This window comes from Trichechus manatus, unplaced genomic scaffold, assembly GCF_000243295.1.
Source record: "Trichechus manatus latirostris isolate Lorelei unplaced genomic scaffold, TriManLat1.0 scaffold00121, whole genome shotgun sequence".
NCBI lineage: Eukaryota > Metazoa > Chordata > Mammalia > Sirenia > Trichechidae > Trichechus > Trichechus manatus.
Genome location: NW_004444057.1, coordinates 740,912 through 760,597, shown reverse-complemented (window position 1 = coordinate 760,597; position 19,686 = coordinate 740,912). Strand labels below are relative to the sequence as shown.

General features: G+C 39.1%; 1 protein-coding gene across 8 annotated transcripts in view; it reads right to left on the bottom strand.

Annotated features, from left to right (window-relative positions):
• Positions 1 to 19,686, bottom strand: part of SNCAIP (synuclein alpha interacting protein) — a 163,763-nt gene that overhangs the window by 34,383 nt on the left and 109,694 nt on the right. For 2 of the 8 annotated variants that reach the window (XM_004384272.2, XM_004384271.1), the window contains exons 3-4: positions 8,948 to 9,816; positions 6,442 to 6,621 (exon numbers count right to left, since the gene is read on the bottom strand). The exons of 3 other annotated variants lie outside the window; for them this stretch is intronic. In XM_004384272.2, the coding sequence (XP_004384329.1) occupies positions 6,442 to 6,621; positions 8,948 to 9,816 (1,049 nt within the window). The remainder of the gene's footprint in view (positions 1 to 6,441; positions 6,622 to 8,947; positions 9,817 to 19,686) is intronic. 3 more of the 8 variants (XM_012557825.1, XM_023738664.1, XM_012557826.1) reach the window with 2 other exon arrangements.

The window sequence follows — 19,686 nt, the reverse complement described above, 5'->3', positions numbered from 1 at the left end:
TTTTAATGTACAGTTTGATGAATTTTGACAAACACATATACTCTTGTAACTACTACTCCAATCAAGATGTAGAACATTTCCACTACCCTAAAGTTTTCTTTCACTCCTTTGTTCTCATCCCCTTCACCTTTGCCCGAGACAACCACTGACAGGATGTCCATCACGTGGATTAGACACCTTGGTGTCTAACTTCTTTCCGCAAAATGCCTTTGAGATTCACCCAAGCTATTGCTTCTGTCAGTAGGTTGTTCCTTTTTATTGCTGAGAAGTATTCCATTACTTGAATATATTACAATTTGTTTATCCATCTGGGGAATATTATGAATAAAGTTGCTATGAGTATTCATGTACAAGTCTTTTTGTGAATGTATGTTTTTATTTCTCTTGGGTAAATACCTAGGAGTAGAAGTTCTGGGTCATATGGTAGATGCATACTTAATTTTATAGGAAACTGTCAAACTGGTTTACAAAGTGGTTGATCCCTTCCTTACATGCCCACCAGCAATGTATGAACATATCAGTTGCTCCATATCCAAGCCAATGTGGTATTGTCAATTAGTTATTCTTCACTTAAAGTTTACACAATACAGCAACTGTCTTCCAACTGCCAAATAAAATATTGTCATATTTATTAATGGAAAGTCAATAAATTCATTTTTGAAATGAAAGATTTCATTAAGTGACCACGTGATTACCTTAATCAGTAAAATATTTCAAAAAGAATGGAAGACATTATTATGAAAGAAAGTATCATTTATCAATGATAAAATTTGGGTACTGAAGATAAAACATTCATAATATTTACATTTTTGGGGAAACCAAAAAATGATTCCCGGTTAGGATAAGAAGGACAGTAAAGCAAAAGTTGGCAAAAAAAAAAGGGGGGGTGGGAGTAGGTTTTTCTTATCGTCTTTTGTGAGGGTTTTATAAAACTAGATATTATTCTCTTAATTTTTTTTAAATTTAAACTTCTCTCCCGTCTTTAAACATTTGTTGAGATTTTACTCTTTCAGGTACGGTCCTATGTGAGAATTACAAAAAGTGATTAAGATAAGTAAACAACAGTGACAACATAGGCAATATGAGGGTAGGAGGTTTTCCCGACAATGTATAGAGTATCACTACGTATATAACCTAGTGATTAAAACCCAAATTCTGTTAATCCACCAGTTATAAGACCTTAGGCAAGTTACTTTATCCCTCTGACACTGAATTATCTGTGACATATCCAGCATAATATTAACTACCTCATAAAACTACTGTGAAGATTAAATGAGATAAAGCATGTAAGTTTACTAAGCACATATGTGTTACCTAATATTATTAGAATGCTCCCTTAGATCCTCACAATAACCCTATAATCTAAATGAAACATTCTACTGCCTTCCTGGTTTGCTCAGTGTGGGATCTTAGCCCAGGAGAAAAGAGCTACTGTGGGCATGAGCCAGGGAAGGCTTCAATGAAGGCAGCATTGGAGCTAGCATAATACGATTATTTTATTTTTCTTTATTTTAGAATCCTAACATTTAACTTCTCAAGGGAGAAAGCCTATTCTAAAAATAAGATAAAGGAGGTAATCTGCTCATTTTTCCTATTTGGACATGGAATTTCAAGTATACTCCCAACTATTCACATGCAAATTTTATTCTCTCCTTTTGGGGTATCCAGCATGACTGGATGTATGCTGAATAGCTTCTAGGTGCCCCATTCAGGTCCATCTCTTCCCTCTTTTTTATCCTGATCTGTGTGGGCTGGCTTTCCTGCCCTGTGGTTTCTGGTTGGGTTTGGCTGATGGGGAGCAGTAGTAGGAAATCAGAAAGAAAAGTGAGTTTGAGGTCTCCTCTGCTTCTGGCTCCCTCTCTATGAACTTGCCACTGGCCAGCTGAGTCCCTTTGACCAATCATAGATCAAAAAAGCCAGCCAGTCCCTTATACTCAGGCCTCTCCATCTTAGGTTCTTGTAAATACTCCTTTTCTAGCCCTTTCAGGCTTAGGGGTAGTCAACAGTGCCCTGGCTTTTACTGACTCCAGGATACTACACTATCTTTTGTGGGCTCCCTGTACCCTACCCACTCTTCTGTGTATAATTACTTCATTATAGACTTTTCTTAAATTACTTAATTTGAGCAAGCTAAGTGTTTCCCGGGATTAAAAAAGCACTGATACAATGTGTTTAATTCCCTCTGAATGAAGAATGGGAACTATAGTTAGTTATTAAGCATCTGCTAGGCAACAGAGTTTACATATACTAGTATTTACAGAGAAACGTGAGGCAGCATTTCTGATTTTATTAATTTAAGTCTTTTCTCTTTCTTGCTAAGTCTAGCCAAAGGTTTTTCAATTTTGTTGATCTTTTCAAAGAACCAGCTGTTGGTTTTGTTCATTTTTCTATTCTCCATTTCATTTATTTCCACTCTAATCTTTATTATTTCTTTCCTTCTGCTTGCTTTGGATTTAGTTTGCTCTTCTTTTTCTAGTTTCCTAGTGTGGAAGATTAATTTATTGATTTAAGATCTTTCTTCTCTTTTTACATATGCATTTACAGCTATAAACTTCCCTCTAAGTACTGCTTTAACTGTTGTATTTTCATTTATCTCATTTTTTTTCTAATTTCCCTTGTGATTTCTTCTTTGACCCATTAACTACTTAAGAGCGTGTAGTTTAATTTCCACATACTTGTGAATTTCCCAAATCTCCTTCTGTTACTGATTTCTAATTGCATTCCACTGTGTTTAGAGAACATACTTTGTATGATTTCAGTCCTTTTAAATTTATTGAGACTTATTTTATGCCCTAAAATATGGTTTATCCTGGAGAACGTTCCATGTGCACTTGAGAAGAACAGGTATTCTGCTGTTACTGGGTGGAGTGCTCTTTAGATGTTTGGTATGTCTAGTTGGTTTACAGAGTTGTTCCTGGAGGCAATGTTTAAAATAAATAAAATGCCATGATAAAGGCAGAAGGAAATATTATATAACTATCATGACTTTGAAGGCAATATATACTTGCTGTAAATATAAATACCAAGACGACAAGAAATGTTATTTAATTCTAGTGGGAGATTTTTGCCTGATGAAGTCTCTGAGTCTGGGGCTGGGCATATATTGTTAAAAAGGAATATCAGTAAGGTTATGTGTTTGAAGTCATGTTATCACCAGACCAACACTTTCCACTTAGGCTTAATTAGAAGGACTGAATGAGAAATGAAAGGTGATCAAAGGTTATTTCATTACAAGTCTGTTTAGCTACTAAAATAATTTCTTGTGCTGGCCTCTTTTTAGAAAAGACTTATCTTACTTCCTTTTAGAAATCTTGCTTTCCAATTACTTTGCTTCACTATTCCCAAAGGGCACACAATAACACCCTCAACTCCCACAGTATCTAGTGTTGGGTCTTCCAGAAAGCAGTTAATAAATTGTGCATCTAACTGGCAAGTATTTATTGCACTCCCTTCAAGGAGTTTAAGAACTAGGAGAGATGTTCTTAAGCCTGGGTATGATATCCTTTCCTCAGGTAACTTTTTTATTTGATACCTTATCCCTGACTCTGCTTCCTGTCAGGAGGTCATATTATCTGAGTAACCACTGCCCATCTGTACCAAGTTTGTCTGTCTTTAATGACAGCAGGCTCTCAGAGCTGTGCTTAATGAAACTCCATGAGTCGGTTACTGGTGTTCAAAACAAGGTCCTAAAACAAAAGAATGATGACTCCTTAGGACTCTCTGAACTTCTTCATTGTCCATCAAAATATACTGAATGGACTTAGGCAGGAAAAGTTTCAGGACAGATTTTTAAAGGAGGTGGTGCTTATTTTAAAATATTTGTATTTACTGCTTTTGTAAATTAAATAAGGATATAGAAAAACCCTCCCATTCCTAGAGAAGCATGAAAAGCCTGAGACCCCAAATCTGTAAAAGCTTTTGAGTCTTATGATTTTGACATATCTTTTTCATTAAAAAGAACAATTAAAACAAAAAAAAATATGCTATTTAAGTTTGCACTCTGATTGTATGTACGGTGGTAATACTATGTTGACTACAGGAGTTTAAAAATGAATTAATGCCTAATATGGATACCAGATAGGGCAGAGTAGAATAACCTCATAGGGTTTCCAAGGCTGCAATCTTTACAGAAGCAGACTGCCACATCTTTCTTCTGCAGAGTGGCTAGTGGGTTGGAGTCGTCAACCTTTCAGTTAGCAGCCAACTTAACCACTGTGTAACCAGGGCTCCTTACCGATACCACAGAAGGAGTTTATACAGAGGGACAGCTCAATGACCATGAAAAATTTCTTATGTACCATCCTACTCTAAGATTCGCAATCTATTAAAACAAGTTCTGTTGTTGTTTGTTGTTATGTGCTGTCAAGTCAATTCCAATTCACAGAGACCCTATATGATAATGTAGAACAGCCCCCACAGAGTTTCCCAGGCAGTAATCTTTACAGGAGCAGACTGCCAGGTCTTTTCTCCCATGGAGCGGCTGGTGGGTTTGAACCGCCGACCTTTACATTAGCACCGAGTGCTGAACCACTGTGCCACCAGGACTCTTCAAACAAGCACTAAAAACAACAACAAAAAAAACACAAACCCATTGCCATCGAGTCAATTCCAACTCTACAGCGACCCTACAGGGCATATAAATTAAGAACAAAACAAAACTTTTCATCCAGTTATATAGTTAGGAGATACTGGATAATCTACCATTAGTCAGGAAAACTAAATGAGAACTGTATTTTATAAACACTAAAAGGGCAAGATAAATGTCAACATTCATTGTCATTGCAAGAGTATTCTATTCTTCACAAACGCACACCCCGTGATGACCAGACCCAATCCTTGTCTCCTCACAGGACTCTGCTGAAGACCTAGATCCTGTATCTGTATTACTGATTAGTTTACCTGCCGGCTTTATCCACCAAACTATCAGCTCCTTAAGAAGAGAGACTATGTCTTATTCAAATTTGCATTGCCAGTGCCTCACACAGTGCCTGCTGGTATAGGTTGTTGAACTAACTACAGGTAGTCCCCGATTTACCATGGGGTTCCATCCCAATGACTCTGTCATAAGTCAGTTCTGACGTTAAGTTGAATACGTTTTTTTTTTTCGCTGTAATTGCCTTTTATTATCAGTATCTTTATAAATCGTAACATTGAACATCTGCAAGTGAATATCTGAGAATAACATCAGCAAATTACGTGCTACAACACTGTACGTAGTACACATTACTAACGAGAAGATGTACACCCCACCCACCAAAAAACAGACGGTACTAAGGACGGTTCCTTGTAACTCGACTATGTCACAGCCATAGCATCATTCACAACTAAAGAAAAATGATATCTCCTGGGGTCACAGATTTCTTATTTTATTAAAAGAATTATCTTCTATATCATCTTGGAAATCATATCTTACCTTTGAGCAAAATTAAATAAAATAGAAAATATTTTTAATATATAAAACTTAACTGTAAACAGATTAAAGATATAAAAATTCAAATTTGTAAAAAACATATATGAGGGTTGTTTTCATATGTAACTTGTTCTTTAAAGAACTCACAAATAGATTTTTTTTAACTAGCAAGTCCGCCTTGTAAATTTCAATATAATTCCATTTCTAAAAATTACAATTATTAACTTTTGGAAGGCACAATTATGCAAAACAAAGTATATATGCAGAAGTGCAAGATGTACTATATTTCACTGAACTTCATTCTGGCTTCCTAATGACTGAATTCTACACTTATTTGCCAAAGATCTTGAAAGTAATTTGAGTTTAATAGCTAACCTTCTAGTGATGTGTTGTATTTTACAAAGGCACTCACTGTAGTGCTATAAAAGCCCATGTTTTCCTGTACAAGTGTTTCTAGATTTTAACTTTATCCCAATCGTCATTAATATGTCTGGTTTTGACAGCATACTGTGCTCTGTAAGAGCTAAATTCAAACTCAGCCCTGATATTCTAAACAATTCCTGATACTACAAACTTCATATGTGATCCATTAAAAGTCTACTTGATTATCTAAAATACTCCTGATTGCTATCATCCTTAAAATACACCTTTTCCTCATTTGTCTTGTTCATTATACTCACCTTAGGAAAAAAAATGAATCAATCTCTGATAGAACCAGGTGCGGTTAAGAATCTAAAGTGTAGTCACTATGAATAACAAAAGTTCTTATAACCACAATAGATCATTTTCTTTTGTCTTTACTAATTGATCTGAAGTCTACCTTCATTAGATAATACATTGGCATATAGCCTCAAAGTCTCAAAGCAGTTAATGACCAAAACAATTTCTCTCTTAAATGTAGTATGTTCGTTTGCTATTTGCTTGGTAAACCACTCTCTTCTCTCTTCATTCTAACACTTTAGTTCACTAGGTATCTTAAAGAACAGAAGTATAACTTTCAACTGCGGAGGGCCCAGCCCCCACCCAGTCACCTTGATGGCCAGGCCAGCTGGAGTCAACTTCTCAGTATTTCGCTCATTGAGGCAATCTTCTCCCATCAAAGAAGTGAGGTGCTGCAGACATTCTGCATGTCCCTGGGATGCGGCAATGTGCAACAGATTGTTTCCACTTTCGTCGTGAATTTTGTCCAGATTGTCTGCAGCTAAATGTGGCTGTACAAATAGTAAGAGTAGAAAACTTAAAAGTCAATAAATCAGAATACCACACTATGGGGCTTTTGCTCAGGGCACTTGAAGAGCAGATGAGATTCCAGAAACTCTGGTGGTAGCCATGGGGATCTAATATGCCAGTATTTCTTGCTGTTAATGAAACCCCCTCTGCCACAGCTCCCCCCACCCTTCGTTTGCTGCCCTTGCAAAACGCAGCCTCTAACTGCAGTTGGTATTCAGCGCCAGATCTTTGGGCACCCCCAGATCTTTGGGCACCCCCGGGCCAGCATCCTGGCTCAGGTGCAGATCTGGAGAATCATGTCCTTACCTGATCCCTGACCTGAGCATCACCAGAGGGGAAGATATTCTCCAGCACACAGCACCACCCGGAGCCCCTTTGCAAAGTGAGAAGTCCCACAAAGAGGACTTCCTATGAAGAGTGACTCAGCACCCGGATCTCCAAAGTTGGCCATGGGAGGGCTCTGGGTGCAGGGTTTCAGGCGCCAACCCTGTCCCCTGGGGACTCGAGGACATAAAAGGTCCTGGATCCCCTAGGGTGGCGAGCACATGGTCTTTCGGCAGCAAGGCCCCACATTGCTCCCTGTCTGCGCAGACAATAAATTGCCACTTTCTGTTTCCCTTGCAATTGGCATCCATCTTATTTTGATCGGCTAATAGGACAGGACAACAACCTGAGGAATTCGGTTACATTAATTCTAATGATTTGCTATTACATTCTTTGTATAGAACACTTTAGAACATGAGTTCTCAAGGGACGTATATCTTCATGTGAGACATGGAGACAGGGCTAGGGCCAATGAGCTTGTTCAAGCAATGACATTTATGGTAAGTGACAGGTTCCTGGGTATGTCCCTCTCTTAACCACTAAGTCCTTGAGGGCTCAAGGTATATTTTATTCCCTGTTGTAGATTTCTCAAATGAATAAACTATCTTAACTGTTTGCTTTTTCTTAAATTAGGGAATTGACTTTGACTTTGACTGCATGTTAGCTGCAGACACCAGTGTTTCCTGAGGTCCTCTAGACACTTTCATCCCCAAACTCACTCCTGGAGGCATCTGGAAGCTACCTAACCTTTGATTTTCTGGTTTGCCAACAGCTGCTAACCTAAAGGTTGGTGGTTTGAACCCACCCAGTGGCACTGTGGGAAAAAAATCTGGCAATCGCCTTCTGTGAAGATTATAGCCAAGAAAACCCTATGGAGCAGTTCTAGTCTGTAATATATGGGGTTACCATGAATCGGAATTGACTTGACAGCAACAGGTGGTGAGGTGTAGTCACCTGAGTGTGGACTGGTTGATAGGTACTGTCAGGGGAACTGAGAGGTGTTATCATTTGGGAAACATGAAAAGATAGGAGGGACAAAAGAAAAGAATGAACCAAAGAGAAACAGAGAGGAAGAGCAAGGAATGGAAAAGATATTTTCAGGAGAAAAACTCTTTTTTATTACTTTATTAGTAAAATTGTTCAATCATATTGTCCTGTCGAGAGTGGTGATAATGGACCAAGCACATTGCACGTATCTAGACATGGCTTTACACTAACTAGAATCACATCACCAAGATGTGGTAATTTTCTCGAATAGGACTTTAATTAACATCATAGTACGAGCCGAGGTTTGTTACTGTTTGATCCAAGTTTGGAGGCCAGAAAAGAACAATGTAGGCAGACAGAGTGCTATTTCTATTAAGCTCTCTCTGAGTTCAAGCCGAACAGACTTTTCTTACATCATGTTACTCTGTGTCTAGAGTCTTTGGAAAAGATTCTTCATGCTCCCTAGACATGCAAAGCTGGAACTCCATGTGGGTCAGAGGGCAATCAAGCTCTACTGCTAAGCTTCTATCTGCAAATGCTTTTCAAACATCCTGGTCCAAGTCTTCTGAATAATGATCAGGATAAAACAGAAGACCCTCTGTTGATGTATCTGGCAGGTTTACCATCAGCAAGGAACTGACAAATAACTGAGTGAGAGAGTTGGGAACAATTTAAAAAGCAAAAAGAAAGACATTAAAATTCAAGCTGAAGAAAGTGTTGGACTTCCTTTGTATTGTTTTTGTTTTAGATTAACTGTCCTTATTCCAGCTGAATTCATGCAAAGTTAAAATAAAACAACATTACCTCTAAAGCTATTTGTCTTTCCCTGTGTTAATCTCCTAACTTTTTAATTTTAAAACTCAGAAAGTCACATCTCCCAACTGAAGCTATAAGATTAAACAAGAACTAGAATATCATTCTGTTACTGATGAATGGAGTTGATTAAAATGGAATCTCTAGATTATTAATATGCATAAAGAACTAGATTATACTTACCAGGAGAGATATTTGTCCTTCTTTAACAATGTTCAAGATGCTTTTTGCTTTTTTCAGATACTCACTCCTTTCTTCTGGGCCTTGGGAGCAAGTCCAGTTCAAGCCACTGATCTGCTCTTCTGGCTTGGGTTCTGAGGCTGAGGCCTGCAGATGGAAAGCCCTGTGCTGGCAGTCTGGTATTGCCTTCTCAACTTTTCGGCTATGAGAGTCACTAAAGGTCTTGTGTAGGAAGTCCTTACTCTGGTTTTCAGGCTCATATGTGGAGCCACATTTAACCAGAGGCAGGGAGCTCTCTGGCTCTTCAGTGGAAAGCTTGTGCTTGTCTCGGACAACAGATGATGCTTTTCTCAAGTGAGGGCTTTTCACAGGAGAAAGAACACAAAATGGTGCCAGGTTGCACGGTGAGTTCTCAGCACTTCCTGTAGAACAGGCTTTTCCAGAAAGGCCATTGATAGTTGTACATAAACCCAAAATCCTTTTTTCCGAAGTAACCTTGGTAAAAGAGGCAAGCTGTTGACTGGATTTAATGTAAGGCACATCCAGAATCTCATCCATATCTAGGTCGTAATGCTCCAGTTCGCCCAGCAAAGTGCCAGGCTCAGTGCCCTTACCTGGCAGGCCACCCTGTCCATCTCCAGCACTGAGCTCCTCAGGCTGGGGGCCTGGCTCAGGTTCATCTTCTTTCTGGTACTCCACCTTCTGGCTCTTTTGGTCATCATTTTCGTTGTTCTCCAGAGTTTCTGGCTGATGTTTCAGTGGGGAAACCCGCTTCACAGGGCGGAACTTGCTATATACATCGGCTATTCCTGTGGGCTTTTGTGTATTTGTAATAAGAGTTGAGACACCACAATTCCAGCTAGAGCTAGAAACTAATTTAAAAAAAAAAAAAGAGAGAAGAATATTATAGTGAAATGCTGAACACATCTTGGCCATGCAGGCAGACATGGTCAACTCATGTTCAAACTGAGCTCCTGTGTAAGGGAATGACTCAGAGAGGACTTATACCCACAAACAAACAATTCCTACTTACCACTGGAAAACAATGAATGGTAATAGAAAATTATGACATACTAGCTCAAAATTAATTAAAGTAGCAAAAAAGCGGACAGCTAAAGGAAAATAAACCCAAATATTTAAATCTATTCCCTGGATAGACTCACCTTCTTGGTAGTATTTCAATACTTAGCATATTAAATATATGTCCATTCCAATGGAATTAGAGGGTGGGATACTCTGTGTTCAATAAGCTTCCAGAGTAAGTTAGGAAGCTAAGGGACATGTGCATGTGGTGTGCATACACCCACCCACCTACCCACCCACACACATATACATGCACCTCTAATGCTTAAGAAGTCCCATGTAAAGAAGGGGTAAATTATTTAATATTGGGCAAGCTCAAACTGTGACATATGGGTGACTCATTAGATGTCCTGTTAGGTGGATTAGGGAAAGAACAGAAACAATGATGTGGTCAGGAGATGACTGGGCCATGGGAGAAAAACCATGGTTGCGATAACCCCACCTAGACTGGGCATCCCAGTCAACCATCATAAAGAGGTATCATGATGCTTTCTGGCACATGAAACAGCAACATAATATGCTAACACTTCCCAACAGAATGTGCTCTTTAAGATTTAACACTGTCCTCCATTGTTGGGGAAGTTGGAAACAAGCAGAAGGAGAAGGAAGTTGTAAAGGGAAACTGGAGTAGGCAGCCTGGATTTTTCTCATTTCTGTGCAAATTTTAGATAAAGATCATGTGGTAGTTTGAATTTGAGTAAGTGTCTGGTTGAGATGAAGTGAAAAGTGAAATAGCTAGACACACCTGGAAGTGGAAGATAAGAACCATGACCTGTCCCAGTTAGCCTCATATGAGAGGGCACCCGTGCCTCCTCTCAGGGGCAGGCGAATGGAGTAACGACAGTCTTCTCAGCCATGATGATACTGCTGCCTTTCTGGGGCACTCCCCTGACTAGCTGTCAGAAGAGCCAGCACACTTGGGAACTTGCAGGCACTGATTTATAGGTTTCTACTCTCTTTCCACTTAGCTTACACTGGCCCCTACAAAAAGGGTGAGATATAGGGACATGCCCTCCAACTAGGGACCTCCTATCTATTCTCATCTTCTGGGACAAGAGCAGGTGGGAAGTATTTCACATGAAAGCATGTATACCTACTCCTCACTTATCGACTATCTCATTATCCAACATTTCACATTTACAATAGTAAAAAATCTACTATCTGACTATTTTGTGCATTAACAACAAATGTCTGACAGTATCAAACACTGAGGTGCGAGGCGAGAGTAATGCTGGCTGTGATGGTTAAGGTTATGGGCCACCTTGGCTGGGCCATGATTCTCAGTGGTTTGGCAGTTCTGTAATGATGTAATTTGGCAGCTATGTAATGATGTAGTCATCCTCCATTTAGTGATCTGATGTGGTCATCTTCCATTTTCACATAACGCTGATTTTCACATAACTACTTGGTGTTCAGAATTTAACCATGTTGATAAATGAGGAGTGGGTGTATATGTATGTATTTGGTGAGGAATTAAAGAACTAATGTGTACTCAGGTCTGTAACTTCTGTGACAGTTCCTAGCTACCACTGATTCGTGGGGTGAAAATGGCATGTGAGTTATTAAAAGTTCTCTAAATTTAGACCACTGGTCATTCTTCCTCCTACTGGGATGTGTCCTAAAGGGATTCAGTGAAGTTCTGGAACCAAGATAAGGTGGTAAGAATAGGTGGTCTGGGTATGGACACTATATAACTGTCAGTGGGTTCTTTCTTCTCAACAGACTGCAATTTTGCATAGAGTTTCAGAGGATCTGCACTAAACTGTCCACTCTGAGACCCTTCTGGTGCTGGCATTTTAGAATGGAAGAAGTGAATACTATGAGGTGTGGAGGGAGGACTGGATTCTCTCTACTAAGGAACGGGTATAACAGAAATGTTTCAGAAAGAAAGGAAGTTATCTAGATGCTCTTATGCTGCTGTTTCTTCTGTTTTGTTGTCTCTAGCTTTTAGTCGTACAAGGTGTTTGGCACACAGCAGAAAATTAACAAATGCTAGTATTTGAATTTGAGTCACTTAGCAAAATATGTTAAGTCTGTTTTTAAATGCCTAAAGTGTGTCCTTCTCAGGGATTTACAGCCTAATTTCACAGAAGACAAAAGTTCTGTTAATAAACTCAGAGGAGTGATTAAAAAAAGAAAAACCAAACCAAACCTGTTGCCATCGAGTCAATTCCAACTGATAGCAACCCTACAGGACAGAGTAGAACTGCCCCACAGAGTTTCCAAGGAGCGCCTGGCAGATTCGAACTGCCGACCTTTTGGTTAGCAGCCATAGCTGTTAGCCACTATGCCACCAGGGTTAATAATCACCAATAAAACCTGGATTTCCTAAAGTTATTTATGAAATGTAAATTTGCAAAGGCAAAGACTAATTCCAGTTGGTCCATTATAAATTCAAAAGTTTTTCTATCTTTTATATATGTTTTCCTTCCTAAAAATGTGACACTATGAAAAATTAATGTCTGCCAGAAATGTCTGCCAAGGCTTTCTCTCTTCCTTTCAAGAACACATGGTTACTTATTTAAAACAGTAGAGAGATAGTTGTCATAGAGTTTGTGATATGTAAATATGCCTTTAATTTTATTCATCACTTTTATGAAGAGCTTCAAATATAGTAGGAAAAAAATTAAATATATTCATAGACATTTCTGAGATACACACTTATTAGAAGGTATGGTTAGCTAATATTTTGCCAGTTACCTTGATTTCTTTGGAAATTCTTGAAAATGAGCATCTCAGGATGCAATAAAAAAAAAGAATTAAAGCCACACAACTTAGTGAGTCAATACAACGAATGCACTGTACCAATATATTTATGTATTGTATAAGATCACGGGTTCAAAGGCCTACTCTTTTATGTTGGCTTTATTTACATGTGAATTTTTTTCCAAGTGATACAGGGAAATGGATACCATACGTTTTCCAGCTGTTCTGTTCTGACAGGAGCCATTAAGAACACTCTATGGAAATGAATTCTGTCTGAGTCTTATGAAAACACTTCTTCCCACATAACGGTTCTAGAAACTGGAGAAGGGGCATCAACATTTAGGCTTGTTGTCCCTTCCCTTATTGAAACCCATGATTCTATTCTAGGCTGAAAATGAAGTCTGTGCTTTCTAGTTTGGGTCTTAACTGAAGAGAAAAAAATCCCAGTCCTGAAAAATGGATTATTTAATTTTTTTTCTTGAGAATGCTCCAATTTATTGTTATATCATATACTCAGCTGAGAAGATGGTTAATTTCATGCTATATACAAAAGACAAAACTCAATTAGTTTACTTATCTTAAGCTGAGCAAATGGTCATTTTAAGCACAACTCAAGGAAAAAAGCTATTAATGATTGGCAAGAATTTCACTTCCAATCCGATGAGTCTACCAAAAATTTCAATTATACGTTTGTTCTACTCCAACACTACAGTAAATTTCTTAGAACACATGGAAACAAAATTCAGACTAACTATGATTACTAGAAAGATTTTTGAGGCTAAATTTGTTTTCTGGAAATGATGAATAAGTGCTTCACACGTTGAAAAGGTTTAAATCCCTAAAAATTTTATTTCTATTATCTTATTAGATTTTTACAAGCTCTTTGAGAACAGAGTCTATGTCTAATTTATGTCTCTATCCCTCAAAACACCAGCAAACTGTTTTACATATGTAGGTTCTTCATGACTGTTTTGTTAAAAGGTTCATTTTTAACATTTTACAAAGTTAACTTGTCTAATATGTCTTCAACCTGTCCATGTCACAAATTTTCTAGGGGTAACAAATAGAAATGTATTTGATACCGATTCAGAGGACACAATCATCTCTTCTAAACCTCCTGGCATTTGGAATGCCTCTGAGCTCCAGTAGTGCATTTCCAGTTGCTGTTGACCACCCATACCCAGTCATTATTCAACAAGCATTTCATATAGGATGAGAAAGGATTTATGACAGGCAGCAATGTTCCAATTCAGGGGCATTATTCTTCTCCGCCCTTGCCTGTTATCTCCCTTTTTCCTCCTCACCTCAACACAAACAAACTGCCCCTTCCCCAAACACAGTCCTCCTCCTGTGATCCTGGCCTAGATAACTGCATCACCATTTATGCAGTCTCTCAAGCAACCCATCTCCAAGGCACCACTGGCCATTCTCCTTCCTTGACCCCTCCTACATCCTTCAGGCACCAAGTCTTGCTGTGGCTTCATCCTAAATCCCTCTCAAATTTGGACCTTCATCTTCATCCTTACTACACTCTTCAGGTACGTCTTATTTTGTCACTTCTTAGCTCAAAAACCTCAAGTGCCCCTGCACTGCCTGAAGCACAAATTCCCCACATGTGCGATGCATATTCCTGCAGTGTCTGAGATGGCAACCTGGCACCACCTTATAGAATGAGAAAGTTACTACCCTTTCAATTCTCTTTCTTCCTCCTAGTTAATTTAAGGAAAGCCCCAGTTTGGTGCTAGGATGAATTTAACTCCTCTCCAAAGCTTATCAGTCTCCCTTTATAACAACGAGACTGCAGGCAGGCCTCAGGCTCAAAGATTTTCACACACAATGAATTAAGAGCAATGTTTTGTTTCCATCACAGTCATTTTAACATTTACCTTAAATTTATAGCAAGTGACATTGGTTTTCTATTTACTACAGTGACATAAAGTTTATTTTCAAAGCAAATACGTGAGTGGTTTTAGAAAAATATATTAAATAAATGATAGTACAGGTGGTAGACAGATAAAGCAAAAACAATATAGATAGACTTTAGATACGGCACAAGTTGTAGAAATGATATTTGAATTACTAAGGTTGGGGAAACTTTAGTTCAGGATAATGGCTGAATTCTTTAGCATGGTGTGTCACAGTTCTTTTATTCATTTTCTAACTTACCTTCTCACCTCAGCACCTCTTATTTCCAAATCACTAATTATTCCTTCTACCTCCATTGCTAAATTCAGCCTTTCCAGACACACTGTGTTCTTCCTTCATCATTCCTGCCTTTGGGCTTGCCCTACTTCGTGGATAACTTTGTGGATAAGAATCAGCATAAATACAGTCTCCAAAATGGAGAGATTGCTCCAGCCCCCACCTTCTCGCTTCTCAATCGTTTCTGATAACCACTGCCCACATGGCACACTCTCTCTCAGACTCTACCCACTCTCTCAGACCCTACCCACCCAGAGCTAGGGCAGTTCTCAATGGTTAAAAGGACACCATCTTTTAGACTGCCAAATAGGGAGACACCGGCTGCGAGTCTGGGAGTCCAAACACACCCTCACTTTTAACTGCTGGCCTTACCTTCTCCTTTGGGTTCGGTAATTCACTGGAACGACTCACAGAACTCACAGAGAGTATACTTACAATTATAGGTTATAACAAAAGGATACAAAATAGGGTTGTCATAAGGAAGAGACACAAATGAGGTCTGGGAGAGTTCTCAATGCCAAGCTTTTGTGTCTCAAAGAGGGCACGTCAACCTCCCTTTGCCAACCAGGAAGCTCTCTGACCCTTCATGTTCTGGGCTTTTATTGGCCAGTCCTTCATGATAGATAGGCTAAATCACACTTATTGAGGCTAGTTGACATCTGCCTCCCAGGTGAGTCCTTTCTGGTCTGGCCAGCCCGCACTCACCAGCACAAATCCTCAGGGGTGGGCTGGAAGTCCCAGATCAAGGCATCCCAATTACTCAAAGGATTATTTCTCCATCCTAAAGGCCACCTTACTTCACCCCATACCTACAATGCTCTTGCTGCTTTCTTTGTCTGAGACTCAGACTCATCTGTCAAGATTTAACTCAGATGTCATCTCATTGGTACAGTTCCTCTGACTTTCTCAGAATAGTTGCTCCTGCTTCTCGGTGCCCTGATAACACCTACACAGACCTAGAATTGGGCATTTCTGAAGCTCTGTTGCAACTACTCACTCCTGCATCTGTCTCACTTGCTCTCTGGAGAGCTTCTCAAGAGCAAAGATTGCTCTTGAACCTTCTTGTGTTTATAGCCAGTGCTCTATCACAGCATCTGGCACATACTGGGGCTCAGCAGCTAAATCCTTGAATGAAGGAACGAAGGAAGGAAGGAATATTCCAGACCAAAGTTGCAAAGTACAGCAGTTAAATATGAGTCTTGTCATGTGGGTCACTCCTGCAACTTCTGAGGCACATTAACTGTGTTAGATAATTCAATGATACAGTTAGCCAGCTTTTGAAAAGGTTCAGACATCTCTTTAGAAGAGGTGCTGCTTATTGAAATATTTTCATATATTTCCTATAGTAAGCCTTAAGCCTCAGTTTCCTCATCTGTAAAATGAAGGGGTCTGACTATATGATTGCAAAGACCTGATTCACCCCTAAATTTCTATGACTTTATGGAATGTCTACAAATAACAGGGCTCTTTACTCTGAGTGACTCACTATGAAACACTGTAATTCTTCTGGATTCATGTCTTTCACCAAATCCTTGCAAATTTATAATTATGAGGCTAAGCTGATTGCTGACACAGAACAACTCCTTGGCTCTTGGGACTGATAGATCAGTATTTTCTTAGGAAGATAATTTATAGTTTGCTATTGCAACAGTGGATTTAATTTTCAAGACTGAACGTCAATGTTGGCTACCAAAATGCCTGTTTATTTTACTTCCAAATATGGATTTATGTGTCCATATTAGCATTAGACATGAAGCAAAGAAAGAAAAGTGGTATGACTTTAGGGTTAAATTGGGTTCCCCTCCTGGTTTTTTGTTAAAAGTTAAATAAATTCTATTTTCCATGAGAAACAAAGTGGTCAACTTCAGCTGTAACTGACTTAAAGTGTACCTAACAGTATATTCCACAACTATAGCTACTCGAAGGTGGCACTTCCAAAGACCTACTTTCTAAATTCTCCTACATTCCATCTCCTTCCATTTTTACACCTAAGGGAGAGAACAGACATTAATGAAAGATTCAGAGTGCCATGGGTTTCAGGTTCCATAGTCCAATGTAAACTGAAATCTATAGTGGATCCACTTATTGCCAACACCTCAGGCTCTGCAAGAAGTGATGACAGGTGGCTTATACCATCTCAGGACAACAGGAAGAAAGTATGGAGTCTGAGTGAAGATTACTTGCTGGATGCTCTTCTGCAGTGCCCTTGGAGACTAGACTGTAACCTGATCATAGAAAGGGTTGCATTAACAATGGGTTTGGAGAATTGTGTCAGGGGAATTATGTTGGGAAGAGTGAATGTGTGCAAGGAATGCATGTTTCTGGAACACTCTCACAAGGTAGCTTGTTCATCCCTTTCACTGATGCCACAAACCCTTTATTGGGGATATTGTGAAGCTGAAGGGGAGGAAAAGAGGATTTTATTATTATAAAACTGTCACCAACGATCTATCCACATTAGGATGCTCAAATACTGTTGGAAAAGATTCATTGATTTGGGTTCTAAACCTCCTGACTTTAAGTGGCTACTGATACCAAGCAGCTGTTGTCAAAAGTGTCAGACTCATAATTCATTATCCCTAGCTCTGCCCAGAATTTTCTAGACCTGCTCACATTAACTCTGTGCCCTTTGTACACTTACTCCTTTGTTCTGTGAAAACTCATTTAAATGCTCAAGCCCTACTGCCCTGGATAGAAAAGAGACTTCTTCACCAAAGAAGCATATTCTATTATAAAATCAGACTCAATATTTTGACAAGTTAAAACCTATGGGTTTCAAAAGCACAGTTTATATAGAATAGCAATTGGTGGGTCTGAAGAAAGTACATGGTTTCAGAGTTATTCTGTCATCTAAAAAGTATGCTGACCTTCACTTTGACATTAACAACACCTCTTGAGCGAATTAAGTCTTGTATTCACTCCAGGCCCATTTACCATGTTTTCCTTCTTTCTCCCCTTCTCTGTGCTGAGCTGTAGAGATAGATACACATCAAGGGACAGTGAGAAGGCTCATTAACCAGAGAAGCACAGGGAAGGGGAGAGCCTGAAAGCAAGCTCAGTGAGGTTTCTGACAGTGCAGGGACACTTACCAGTTTTAACTGAAGGTGGCAATGTTTTACAGTTTTAATCTACTATAAAGGATAAAGAAGACCAAGTTATAGTTGCTTGACAAGACAGCAAGGGGCAGATGGAGCAGGCAGGTGGGAGAGTGTGTGTGTGTGGGAGAGGGGATGCCTGCTCTCCCCTCTCCACCTCCACCTGATGTCTTCCAAAATGCCTGTTTATTTTACTTCTAGATATGGAGTTACATGTCCATATTAGAAAACTAGCTTTAGACATCAAGAAGAGAAAGAAAAGGGGAATGTCTTTACAGTAAAAGAGTGTTCCCCTGTTTCTTGCTAAAAGTTAAATGAATTCTATTTTCCATGAGAAACAGATGGGTGGGTCTGTGAATCCCTGTCTTATTTTGAGAGGGACTCACTTAAGGTCTGGAGAGGAGGAGAAATGGGAGGAAGAACTAGAGTTGGCCTTCAGCCTACTCTTCCTCTTGGCAGGCCCTCAGGTCCGCCCACGCGAACGCGTGCCTCAGCCAGAGTTCTCAGTTCCAAGGCTGGAGAGAGAACAGGTGCAGCTGTGACAAAGCAAAGTGGAGAAAGAGCAGACGGCAGCTCTTCCCAGGATGAATGAATGGCAGAGCTACTGGGCCTCCCTATTCTGGTACACTTCGGTATAAACTTCATACAGGCATTATTATAGACAAAATATTTTTAAAATATGTACTAAAGAAAAAATGCTGTAAAATGGTATTTCTCAATTGGAATTTTTCTAAAATTTCCTCTTCTTAACACTTTTTAAAATTGCCTATACAATATGTTTGTGTAAGGCTTTCTATGTTTCAGAGTAAAAGGCAAGTATGTGATTTCATGAGAGGTTTTTGTGACAATTCTGGAGGATGGATGGGCAGTTTTTCATTATTCTCACTTAAAAATAAACGAGAACTGGGAAATTTTAATGATATGTAGAAAATTATATAGCAGGCTGACTGCTCAACCAGGAATGAGGTTCCCTGACTCCAACTTTCCTTCCATAACACCACAAGACCACCTTATCAAAATTAAAATTATTCCCTAAACATGTAATTCAGATTATCTCTCTTTGGGTCATATGAAGGCAATAGGATACCAGAAACCAGTGGCAAAACATGGTCATATTAATTTCAGATTGATTTTAACCTAAATTCCAAACTGTGCATTTCACCTAGATTTTGGCAAACCACTTACTATGAAAATTGTATGGGAGCAAAGTTAGAAAATTGGTTTTTAATAATAACTTTCCTTAGAAACAACAGTTCAGTGGAAGAATTTCCTACTCTGTTTATCTTCAGTGGCATTAGCCTATATTAACTTGAGAGCCACGTATCACTGAGAATCTGTTCTTCCAGCTGGCAATCTCTTCACATGATGAAAGGTGGCAATCTCTTTTTAATGTAAGCAAGAGATGCAGGAATACAAGAAAGCATGTTCAGATGTGTTAAAGTAATTGGAAGACAGATAAAATACTCCTGCGGTGTTCATTTATTCAATAAACATTTACCGAATGTCTTCTGTGGGCGCGGTGCTAGGGATAGGGTGGTGAATGAAACAGACATAATCCCTGCCCTCATAGGGGAATCAGACAATAAAACAAGTACACAGATGAGTAAGAAATTACAAAATGCAAAGTGCTTTGAAGGCAACAAGCAGGGTTTTGGA